The sequence below is a fragment of the Numida meleagris genome, chromosome 3 (genome assembly GCF_002078875.1).
Source record: "Numida meleagris isolate 19003 breed g44 Domestic line chromosome 3, NumMel1.0, whole genome shotgun sequence".
Taxonomy (NCBI): domain Eukaryota; kingdom Metazoa; phylum Chordata; class Aves; order Galliformes; family Numididae; genus Numida; species Numida meleagris.
The window spans coordinates 57,819,041-57,832,004 of NC_034411.1; the positions used below are offsets into that span (position 1 = coordinate 57,819,041).

The 12,964-nt window shown below is 35.0% G+C and overlaps 1 protein-coding gene across 3 annotated transcripts in view; it reads right to left on the reverse strand.

Annotated features, from left to right (window-relative positions):
• LAMA2 (laminin subunit alpha 2) overlaps nucleotides 1–12,964 on the reverse strand; it is a 353,391-nt gene that overhangs the window by 42,073 nt on the left and 298,354 nt on the right. For all 3 annotated transcript variants that reach the window (XM_021391626.1, XM_021391625.1, XM_021391624.1), the window contains exons 42-46: nucleotides 7,899–8,015; nucleotides 5,250–5,432; nucleotides 2,795–2,949; nucleotides 1,137–1,280; nucleotides 80–213 (exon numbers count right to left, since the gene is read on the reverse strand). In XM_021391626.1, the coding sequence (XP_021247301.1) occupies nucleotides 80–213; nucleotides 1,137–1,280; nucleotides 2,795–2,949; nucleotides 5,250–5,432; nucleotides 7,899–8,015 (733 nt within the window). The remainder of the gene's footprint in view (nucleotides 1–79; nucleotides 214–1,136; nucleotides 1,281–2,794; nucleotides 2,950–5,249; nucleotides 5,433–7,898; nucleotides 8,016–12,964) is intronic.

Here is a 12,964-nt window from a genome sequence, read left to right on the forward strand (position 1 = left end):
CTGGATTGGAAGTAAATCTTGCTTAATTTGGCTGTTTTTTCTTCAGGAACCAAACCTTGGAAGTGAAATATATACTTGCCTAGAGGCTTCAATTCGGTACCAAAACCCATCAGCAATGGTCAGATCTGGATAGTCTACCCGTCCAACACCAGATCCCACATCCCACAGGAAGCTCACCTTGCCTTTGCGCATTTCTATGGCCAAGAAGTCAGTCTGGATGAAAAATATAAAAACAGAAGCAATCTCATATTTTGATTAAAGAAAATTCTCCAGAACTCTTCACATTTCAGAAGGCATCAGAATGGGGCAATAGAAATTCACTTATCGACAATGAAGTATAAAAACTAACAAAACTAACTCTCACAGTGACTAAGAATGAGATTGTCTTTTCCCCGCTTTCCTTGATTCAAACAAGGAATCTTATGACAAATATGACAAATGACTTCTGCCAGTGATACATGGCATGTACGCTGCTAGACTTACAGAAATGTTGGTATTGTAGCAACTAAGAAAAGAATTTAACTCAGCCTAACATTATTTGTAAAACATCCATTGGATGGCAGAAACATGTCAGGATTGTAGACTAATACATGATGCCATCTAGGCTCTTCATTTTGTGTTAGATAAATAAAATATATAGTTCAAAATGTTAAAAATGTACTATTTTTTCCCATTTACTGAATTATTATTGATTATTCCAGAAGCCTGTCTGCTAGAGTGCCCATGGGAAACTGAATCATTCATCATTATTGTGCTTACAATCATAGTCTTGACATAAAATTATAATAAACTGGAGCTTTGACAGATGCAGGATGATTAGCCACTTCTTCCCCAAGGGAAAACCCACAACCAACCCCAAAATTGCTCTGGTTGTGCTGTGAATTTTAAAGCCCTGACGTAGCTCATGTAGAAGTCTCAGATTTTATAGCTAGTTAAAATATTAAAAAATATTGGCCAGTTATATTTTAGATGTCCCTATATTAATACCAAAGCAAGCGCCTAGTTTATCTTAGGCCCTCTACTATTGCTTTGAAGCCTCAAGAAGGGAAAAAGAAAAGCCTTTTTCATCTTCTGTGTTTGTCAGTTACCTGATTTGACTGAGCAATGCTGACATGAAAAGCAGAAGACAAACTTACAAACTTGGCACTTCCGAGGTAAAAAAGCAGATTGTCAGCAACTACAGTCTTCACATTGACAGTGATGGTATTGTATGTTCCTTTCTTTATTTCTGGTCTGTATGTTCGAATACAGTTGCCTCCAGAAGACACAGACACTTTGATCTTCAAAAAAAGTATATCAGAAAGAATTCAGTTTACTGCTTATTATTCAAGAAGTAACCAAAAGATGTTTCTAAATCATTATAAAAATATTGCCTTTTTTTTTTCTCCTTCATTACCATTTCTGTGCTACAAGTAGCAGGTAGTTGCTTGGATACGTACAGGAGGTAGAAATGCAATTTTCTTTTTGGGATTGTTTCTTATATTTTGATTAAAAGGCAATACAAACTCTTTCTCGCATTCAGGTTTGAAAGGATCAATTATATAGATCAAAAATAGCTAGAAGATACATGGGGTCTAACACAAGCATCTGGGGAATTCTGGCAGTGGAGATAGACTGTAAGTAGAATACATGGCCAGGAAAATATGCAGTACTTCTAAAGGAACCGCAACACATTGCTCTGGGGTAGAGAAGATGATCTATTTTTCCTTGTAATGTCTTTAATTATGCTAATTTAAGACACTTTTTAATAATTATTTTTAACCAACTGTTGTGTCTATCACTGTTTTCACACAGTCCCCAGTGGAGTTGGTATTCATTACTAGGTTTCATTTTCACCACTCAGGTGACATATGTATTTGGACACTTGTGCTAGTTTCCTCAGGCTCAATAGCACAGATGAAAACAGCATACTATTTGCTTTCATAATGCCGACATAGACATAATGACAGTACAATCGTATTTCGATTCTAGATAGACATGTTTATGTATTAGAGTAGATGTACGTAATGGTATCACCTCTTGCTTAGGGCAGACTTTGTCAAAAATGAGACCTGTTATATGACCGAACACACTATTTGCCCTGCTCAGAAATGCTGAGCAGGTAAGTACTTAGAAACCTTCAGACAGAAGATTAACATAAGAAGAAAACCATTGCATCACTATAACTTGTTCTTCTGTTGTGGGCAAATATATAATACACATGCCTCCTGGGCTCATATTCTGTAGGTTTTTTTTTCTCCAACTATTTTTCAGGAAGTTTCCTAACATACCATTTTTTCTCTTGTTATATTGGGTCACAAGCTGAATAACCTTAGTATTACTCGGCTGATCCTCAAGCTTAGAGTATTACTGAATTAGGGAGATGGACTCCAAACTCAGTAATCAAACTAGAAATACACTCTCAACCCAAGTTTGCAGACTCAGACTCCATATTCTCAGGTAATATAAGTTCTGTGAATTGAAACCAGGGACTTAATATCAGTGCTCAGTCATCAATGATATAGTGATTTTTCTGCTATGCTATTACCACAGTACTTCTTAAATAATAACTTTTTCACATACATTGCTACAGATATTATTCATTTAACAAGAGTGCATTTTAAATGAAGAAACGAAACACAGAGAAGAAATTATCAGAATATTTTCTGTTTATCTGAGAAATTATACTCCATTACTTGCTTTCTCTGCACATTTTTGTATTAGAAAGTATTCACCATGTGGAAAAGAAATAGGAAGGTAGAAAATAAAATCCCACTAATACTTAAAAGGTCATCTTATTGCGAAAAAGGCTTACCGAATTGGCTTGCTTCCGAGCTTGGTTTATCAGCTCTTTTATCTGAGAAATGTTTTTCCCTAAATTATCCTGAAGTTCTTTGATTGGCTTGAGTTTATCTAGCAGACGATCTGCTTCCTTTTCCAGGTGTTTTATACTGGAATCTGCATCAGCAACTTCATAAAAAAAGAACAAAGCACAATTTTAGAGTGGTGTCAGACAGTAGCTATAAAGTGTGATTAAAAAAATTCAAGAAAATACTGCACAGACAATACTCAGGCAATGTTATACGCTAATATGAGGTATACACAGACCAGGAAGCTACCTGAACAGAATTAGGCCATTTAAGAACATTTAGAATGAAGTTAAAGTAGCAATATAAGTAGATACAGATGTTAAACAAAGATTTTGATGTAGTAGCTATACTTCATGTCAGGATAATAGTAATGAAAATATTTACTGGAGCAAAATACAGTTATGAATGAAGTATTTACTTGTTTTTTTCTAACCCTAGTTTTTAAAAGATGCTAGTTTAATGAAAATCGGTTAGTTTCCATTAGTAATTTCTGCAGAAGTGCTGGAGGATTATAGTTAAATATTGAAATAACTTTAAGTTCATTCTTAAATTATCTATAATGGCAACAACAACAACATTTTTTATTCTGATCACTTAAAATTATCTGATAGCTTAAAATTATGTATGTGTATTGTAAATAGATTTTAAAAATGGCAGCAATATGTAAATATTCTCTTTTTTTTTTTCCCCTCAAGTGAAAAATGATTTTACAAAGGAGATTGTTTTCTTTGTCTTTAAGTTTCACAGAACTTTTTTGCCTTTCAACCTACAACTAGTAAACAATGCCTTCTCTTTGGCAGCTTTTCAGAAGATGTAAAGATTGCAGCACTTGACTAGTGTGAGGGTATGGAACTGCGTGGAAGACTGCTAAATGGACAAATCAGCACTTACCAGAAGAATGTAGATTGAATGGAAATAGTAATTATTGTAATTGGGTAATGCTTACAGAGAGCATGAAAGCCTGGGTATATGGCTTGAATTTTTGAATACTAACTCAGACCAACTTTCTTAAAAGAGTTTCATAAGTTAGGCTAGTTATCAAGCCACTTTGTCTCAGAGCCTTCAAAAAGTAACCATTTGAATAAGCAATGTGGAACACCATGCAGAAGCTTTGGCAGTAAGCAATGAATCATCATCATCTACTGGAAAAGGCACAATGAAAAAAGCAAGAAAGAAGACATACGTACTGATTTCTGTAGGCAAGATAGGGAGACAAAGAAAAAAGAAAAAACATAACATAAGAAAATGTTTTGAAGATCTAATCACAAATGTAAAATAAGTTAAGGGACAGGATTCCAGACCTGGCCTATTCTAGATCCAGAAATGCCAAGAAACTACTACATTTAGGCTACTTCCCTGTTATCACTACCAAGCCAGATATCATTACATTGTAGATCTGCTTATTGCATAACCTGCCGTAATATAACCACACTATTTCAATCAAAAACTTTTTCATATTGTCTAAACTACTTTCTGCCTGATGATTATATTTGGGGTTCACACATGTATTTCAATTGATGAAGGTTCAAAAATTTCTAATAGTAATACAGTGACAAATAATCATTGGAATTAACTATTTTCACTGGTACAGCTAGAACTTGAAAAGGACATGTATCCATAGAATGAGACTGACAATTTCCTATACTAGATGTTTTTAGGTGCCTAGGTTTGCTAAACTGATCACAACCTGGAAAGCACAGATTAGCTGAGAATTTGTCCTTCAGTAATTTTGTAACAATATTCAGGCTGTACATACCTACACAATATGTTCTCGTAATCTACAATAAAATGTTATGCAATTTGGAATTCAACATTATCCCTCATAACCAAAATGGAAATTGCTAAAGAAATTGTTCTATTTGATAACAGGATTCACTGCCAAAAAACCACCTTAAAAAACAATCTATTTTTATCTTTCTCCTTCTTAAGTGTCTTCCGTATTCTACCAGAAGCAGTAACTTCTATGAAAAAAGCCATTGCATTTCACCCAGAAGTGATTATCTGGTTGACTGAAGGTTGGGTTAGTGCAAGGAATTTTATGTGAATCAAGTAGCGTATTGTCAGTCAAGGACTGATTCTTTAATTATTCACCTATCTAGTTTAAAGACTAGTCTGTGGATCAGACCTATCCACTACATGTTCAACCTGCTTACGTTAGCTTTTTTCACAGACCTACTAAGAGCAGTTCCAAAGATTTAAAAGTCCTTTTTTTTTTTTTTAAATGCATATAAGAAGATAGAAAATAGAAACAATAGAGCTTCCTTTTTATCCCAGCATAGTAATGCTATAAGAGTGAAATTGTCGAGTGCCTGTTTCATTTTGGGATAAGAAATGAAAACCACAAAGTGAAAAAAAAGAAACCAAAGGCAAAAAAAAAGTCCAAAGCAAAAAAGAACTTACTGTTTTTGATAGGATCCTTCACAACAGCATTTGTTTTTGCCACATCATCTGCAAGCTTACTGTAGTTGTTTCTCAAGCCCAGGAGATTCTGGTTGAGGTCTTTAATCTGGGCCAGGACATCATTCGCAGTATTGTTGGCTTGTCTTGCTTTGTCTTTAGCTGCCTGTACCTTTATAGCTGTGTCTGTAGGTTGAAAAGGACAATTAAATGACTGCCTGGAGTACAGACGTTGACTTCATACATCTCAAGAATAAAATTGGGCAAAAATTCTACCATCTTAAATTGTGTTGTGTAGTTCTTTACTCTTTAGGATCTCCTAGTTCGCGTGTAGTAAGACATTAATTGTATGTCTGGTTTACAGAATCTGATCCTCTATTTTTTGAAACTACGAATGCTCCTGAAGAGAAGAAAACACCCCACAGTGAAGTTGTGGGACTTACAGGAACATTCTTTGCCACCTTCTTCCTGCAAAACTATGAAATTGCTCTTGGAATTCCTTTCCCATTGTGTTCTCCAATATGTCCTTGTGTCCCTCAGCCATAAGAACTTTTTGGAATGCAGCTCTGAAGTTTGGACACCTCTGAAATGACCATGTAGCAATAGTGCCACTTGTCATACTGACTGGGGCTCCCTGTTGTAGTCAGCACAGTTAACAGACAGTACTGCAGTACTGGGAAAGCACAGGAGGATGTGTTTGTTTCCCAGTTCTGTCTAAGAGATGGTTGATAAGAGTGTTTATACCAAGATTTGCTTGAAGAAGAGTCCATGCTCCTGACTGTATGAAGACATGAGAAACCCAGATATTATCTCCATTTCAGGAGATCAACAGTGTAGGTTTCCAAGCAGGTATGTTCTTCACATTCTGTGGATTGTATGATGCAATCAAGCCTTGGCCCAGAGAGAAGACAGTGCTTCCTAAGGCTATAGAGAATTGACAGGTTTGTCCCAAACCCTTTTTACTTTCTTGAGCAAAAGCATATCATGCCTGTGCTCCAAACTACTCCACTCTTATTTCTGAAGTTTTGGCTTTGAAAAGCCCCCAAATACAGTACCATCTTGAATACACAACTGAACCTTTAATTAACCGTTATCATCACCAATACTGAGAAGTGAAAGAAAAGAGCTCTCTGATTGCCTTTTTCCACTTTCTTTTTTCATCTTATCTAAGCATCTGAGTTCATTATTACAGGTTGTACCCCCTTCTGGCAGAATGGAAAATGGAATTACCTTGTTACTTCCCTCTATTTGTTGTACCAATTATATTTATTTTCAATCTATACCTCCATGTGTAGGTCCTTGTCTTAAAGGTGATCTATCCCTCTATCTCAATTTGATTTTTTTAAATTTTGTTATTTTATTTGGCTATTTCTGTAGCATAGACACAAGAATTATTAGTTTAAGCTGCACTCTGTTTCCATGAAACCTTGAAGAACAAAATATATGACAGGGTCATTTTCTCTCCTGTCCTGATTGGTTATTTCCTTATTGGATAACTAATTTACTGTATTTTCTTATTCATGCCATTTATTTTCTCTGAATTTCACTCTGAAGACACATCTACTTGCATATGAGAGTGTCCTTGTCCCAAGAGCAAGCACCCTCTAACTCTAATCTGACAAGAGCTTATTACTTTGCTAATGGCTGCATATTTCATGTATCTTTTACATGTTTCATACTCAGTATTCTGTCTCCTAAGGCCCACTGTCCTCCAAGGTCCATTTTATTTGACTGAGACATCTATCTGTGCACAAGAAGAGAAACAGTCACGTCAGCATCTGTGGTCAAAACCCAGGAAGTGGCAAAAGATGAACATGACATATTAAAGAAAATTCTTGTGAATGCCTGATTTCAAGGATTACTACATCCAAAACGTTTCGGTTATCTGAAATCTTGAAGACAACAACGTGCAAGATGAATCATTTCTCATGCCAGATTTTTACTTGTAGTCTGGACCTTCCAGACCTTCACAGATCAGAGAGAATATATTTTCTTCATAAACTTTTGTTGATGCACATCTTCAGCTTATTATAATGCAGGGCCCCTTAGAGATAAAAGCTGTATCAAATGACTGATAAAACTTTCTTGTTTTCTAAAAAAAACCCATTCCATCCATTATAAGAAAAATACATTGTAGCTCACCATCTCTCACCATCACAACACAAAGTAGTTAACATCCCAGTACTTTAGGATTTTAATTGCTATAACAGATTTTTTTTTTTTCTGGAAGTGGTAGATAGAACTGTAAGTATGCTGATTTTTTTCTTCAAAGTCAGAAGGTATTTACTTTCCTTAGGTTATCATAAGAAGCATGCTTCATTTTATACGAGTTTCATAAATATGCTTTTCATGTTTAAAGTAAAGACTGCCTCAGGATGTATCATAATTCATGAAATTCTTATTCTTTCTGAAACCAATCTTTTACAAATTACAGAAATGTGATACCTTTTACTGTGCCAAAATACAAATTTATAAAGCTATCTGTTTTCAGGCCAGTTCTCTCTAACATAGCTTATCTGTGTCTTAGTACAGCAGCCCATGGTAAAGTGGACAGGACATGGACCAGACAAAAAACCAGACGGATGTTAGGTGATAGAAAATGATGAAACAGAGCAGGGATAAGTCAAGCCTTGCAGTAGTTTTCCACCTTACCATTAGGAATGGCTGAGAGCTTCCCAAAGGTTTCATTCAAAGTTTTCAGGAGAATAGAATTCTTCTCATCTGCATCTTTCAGTCTGTTCTGCATGCTGTCCAGGTTATCTCCCTTTTCTGTAATAACAATAGTCATTTAATGTTAAGATATTAAATAGTGTAAGTAAGTCCAGTAAATCCGCTTGTTGGTATCAACGATAATATTTTCAGTTTAAGTTCCCTGCTTCCATGGTATTTAAATGCTTTAGTTCGTTTTACTGCTGTATATTTATCAGAGTTTTTTCCTAAGGTGTACGGAGGAAAGTAAAAAAATGGAAATTATAGATGAAATTATTTACTCAGACTCATAAAACGATCCACTGGAAGATTCAAGTGTGAAGTTTAGTCTCTTAAAGGAGTTTAAACTCTTAAAGGAGTTGCCCGAGACAAATGATTTGAACATTGTGTGGAAAGAAGTAAGACTGATTATGTCAGCTTACTGCTCTACTTAGAATGACCAAGACACAGTTCTCATGTGTCTTCTCAAAAATAACCAATGTTGACATAATATTTGGGGAAAACACATCATATCACCCTATCATTAATATGAGGAGACTACACTAACAACACATTATTATAAAAGAAATATATGTATATATTTTTGGAAAAAGTCCTCCTAATAAATCAAAACAGTTGTACATTATAGACTGTTACAAACTGATATTATCTTTTATAGATAATTTCTGTTCTTCATTGATTGCTTTGAATAAAAATTATGGAGGTATTTTTGGAATAATATTCAGTATTAACGATAATTTTACAAACTCTCAAAAATGAGATTCTAGCTAAGCTTTACAGCTATTTAAACTGACATTATTTCAAAATTTTAATGTTAAGTTTGGCACAGAAAATGCTTAATGCTTAAACAACTATCTTAGGGAGCATTTTTCAACATTTCTTCATATCAGTATGGAGCTGTTTGGAACTGACAGCTGGTTATTTATTACCTTAAAGGCATGCCTTGTTGGGAAACTAATTTAACATCATGGTGCTTGATAGCAGAAGGAGGAAAATAGCTTGTGTAAAAGTAGTTTAAGATACAAAGTATGACAGTGACCTTCAGATATATGACAGGTTACTGAAACTAAACACATGGGTTTTGGATACATATTGAAGTAGGTACTGGGATAGGAAAATATACTGGAGAAGAGTTTTCTCAGTGAATAAGTCACATACTTGTGAAAAACAGAAAGTATCACTTTTGAATAAGGAATAATAAATTAGACGTATTAGACCTCCAACAGCATCAGAGATGTAACCCTTTGTGAGAGAATAAACTGAATAATGGGTTAAAAATGGAATTGTGGTCCAAGTTCCATGGATTCTAAAAGAGAAAGGTTTCTTAAAACCAGATGTGCAAAGAGCAACCTGAAATTAGAAAAATCAAACACAATGCATATTACCTTCAAGAAATCATTAACTAAATCTTCCAAGGCTATTTCCAAGACAGAAATGTTGAATAGAATGCAAATGAGAAACATACTTTTGTTGCTAGATCCTTTGAAATGCCATTCAGGAAGAGCTCTTTTTGCCTCATTTAAATCAGAGCAAGAGTCCGTGTGTGCCTAGAGGTAGGTCTTAATTCTTGCAAAATGCAAGGAATGGGACATTGGTGTGAAGTGTGAAAGGCACAGTTAACAGTAGAATGAAGTTGGGAAGAATCTTCCATAATCCTTCTCCTCAAAAATATTTCTAATTGATAGTTTTTGACTCTGCAGATAAATGAAACTACTACTAATGTGATGTTAAACTAGGTTGAACACATAGGATTCTGCTCTTGAGTGCTCTGAAACTTTATCTGAGTTAATTCGTTGTTAAGTAATAATACTGACAAAACTGTTTTAACTTCCTCCATTTAATTTTGAAAGCACGGTCTGCCTGATATTTCTTTGGTGCCTCTGGTGGCTTTTAGTAATGCTAGTGTTTATAAAGTGTGTTAACATTCCTGACATGTTTGATTAATTTCAAGTGGTGGTATAGTAACTTTGTTGCATTAAATTAATATAAATTAGCTCTTTTTCTCCTCTTTACTCTGCCAGATTGAACATTACAGTAATTATCTCTCAGTTATATATTTGCAGAATCATGCTTCCCCACTTCTGTTTTCAGCTATGTAACCATAACAGCAACTTTTACGGATTTTATTAAGTGAAGTTTCCCTAGAACTCTTGACTATGAATAATGAAACTTAATGTTTAATATTTTTTTCTTTAATTCCTCAAATGCACAATGTTTTTAAAAATATTAAAATAATAAAACCATAAATAAGTGCCTTGAGAGAGCTTTTCATGAAAATTGTTTACTTTGCACAGTGATCATAACATGAAACTATATTTTTAAGTAAATTTCCCTACTGTAACCCAGATAGCCTCTTCCCTAATTTTGAGCTAGTTTTGTCTGTGAATCATAAACTGAACAGACTTCACTTCAGGTTTTGCCCATCCTTTAATTATTAGCATTGATGAGGAATGCCAGAGCTGTAAGTTGAAGGCCTGCGATCCTCAAATTAATCATATAGACGAGGTAACATATGGGCAGCTACAATGTAAATTTTTGCAAAATGTGTAGCTTATCTGACTTGGAAGAGGTTAGTGGGTCGGTACTGAAAGATGCCTGGCACTGTCAATTGACATTAAAGCGTTGGTTGAGAAACATCTTGAGAAATGTATCTATTTCCTGTTTCCACTTGATTAGCTCTGCACGAAGACAGCACAAGATGCCAATCAACGTACAGATTGTTTTTTTTTTTTTTTTTCCAAATCTAAAAAACTGTTCATGCATCACTAAAACTAAGCCCTAAAGGGTAAGGAGGATCCTGACTGAGTTGGCAGGTTTTGGATGTGGTGCTCAGGGACATGATTTAGCGGTGGGTTGTTAGAGCAGTATGGTTAGATTGCGGTTGGACTTGATGATCTTGAAGGTCCTTTCCAACCTGAGCAATTCTACGACTCTATGTATGAACCTTGATATTTTCTGACTTGGTTATCATAAATAAAGATTTTAAATTTCTGGTTATATTTCCATGATTAAACAATGCATTACAGAATAAGTATAATCCCTTTTCCTTCTGAGTGAATAAAATAAAATGAATCAAATTAAAAAATCCTTACACTCATGTTTCATTAAGGAACTTAGTTACTTACTGTTTCTATGCAGTGATCTATTTTTACAAGAGACAAGTTTTTGCAAATCTGCACAGAGCTCACATGTATGTGGCATGGGTTAATTACTGATGGCATGTCACCACTGCAATGTGAGTGGAAACAGGAATCTTCTGAGAGCAGGATCAAATGCAGTTTTCCAAGAGACTAAGAAGGTATCATAAGGCCATGTTGCCCAATGCATGCTCCCCAAAACAAAATAAGGGTTGAAATCTCTTGAGAAGCTACACACACAGCTGTTTTTACTGACTGGATATTGCACAAATTAACTGGCAGTTACACACATCCCTTTCTATCATGTTTGTTTTGCTTCTTGCAAATAGCAGTCTTGCTCTCCTCGATCTCATCCTATCAGGAGGATGAGGAGTGACAAGCTAAATTTTTAACCTGAAAATGAGCAAGATTTACAAATTAACAAGGGAAAAGGATGTAATTAGAGAAATATGGCTAATGATAGTTAACTTTTTAAAAAGACTCTTCTCAGTATTATCTCGTGTACAAATATAAGATTGAATATTTTGTACAAATATTAGGCAATAATGTACTGAATGCAGTATGCCAGGCCAGCAAAAATCCAAAGCAGAGGGAAATACACAAACAAGGTATATAGCTGCGCTTATCAGCTGGAAAATGTTTTGGCTAAAAATATTCACTTGTTGTCAGACAAGACAACACCCCTCAACTTGTCAATTCTGAAGCAAAAGAAATGACAGGAGTTGAATTTCAGTGACCACCTGACACAGTCTCCAGCTGAAGCGGTGTTTTTACATCTTATTTTTACTTTTCATTGATCAGTTTTGACAAAGCCTATATATCGCCTCCAATCTGCACTGGGAAAGTATATTTTTAAAACAGTAAATTCAAAACTATAAGGAAGAAAAATTGCTCCTGGCAAACTAAAAATCCCTGAAGGTATAGAGAGAATGAAGCTGACAGGCAGTAGCATTCACTCATTTGTAGCCAAATTTTCAAAACTCCTTCTTAGCCAGTGCAGTACATACAAATTTTCCTACTTCCACCAGGGTTATTCTTCTAACTTTTACCCCCACAGAGAATGGAATGATTAAACCTCCATTTTAATGGCTTCTGTCAGAAGCTTTGCTTTGTAAGGTCTGTTTCAGTAGTTTTCAGTAGTAATATAAAGCATTTTCATGATTAACAGCTGTTTTATACCTAGTGTAATTGACCACAAATCAGGGGAATGTCATAATGTAGCGAGAAAACACTCTCACCTCTATCATATCCAAGGCTGGATTTCTGGAGTGTACATTACTTGAGATTTTCATTACTTTAACTAATGTGTTACCTGTAGTTCAGGCAGAGAAATTTTAAACTAATGATCACTTCTGTCTACCAGGTCATTACAGAGTGCTCATCACCCATCCTTCACTTTCAGTAGAGACAATGAACAGGGTGGCTTTCTAAGAAGTATAAGAAAATATGACTCCTTCTGTTAGTTCTACACTCAAATCTCACTTTCTATCCTGAAAACAAGGCATCCAGAGAGATTATGTTCATAATACTACTCACTTCATCACTTTGGAGAAAAAGTAGGGTGAAAAAACAATCTGTTTTTTTCATTTTATCCTTATGTATGTATGTGTGGGTCAAGATGTGGAGCGTGGCCATGTTTTATTGGTTGCAAAAAGGCATACATTGATAGTTCAGAATATTTGTGTATATGTTCCATATACTAAATCTAAATCGTATCAGAGAACATTAAGAAAACTCCATCTCATTAACCTTCAGTATGGGTCAAGAGCACAGACGAAGATCTAATACTTACACAAAAAGCACTGCTCCCTGGTTACATTAGGATTGCTTTATGAATCTTTAGAATGCTTAGATCACTTCAGAAAAATGAAA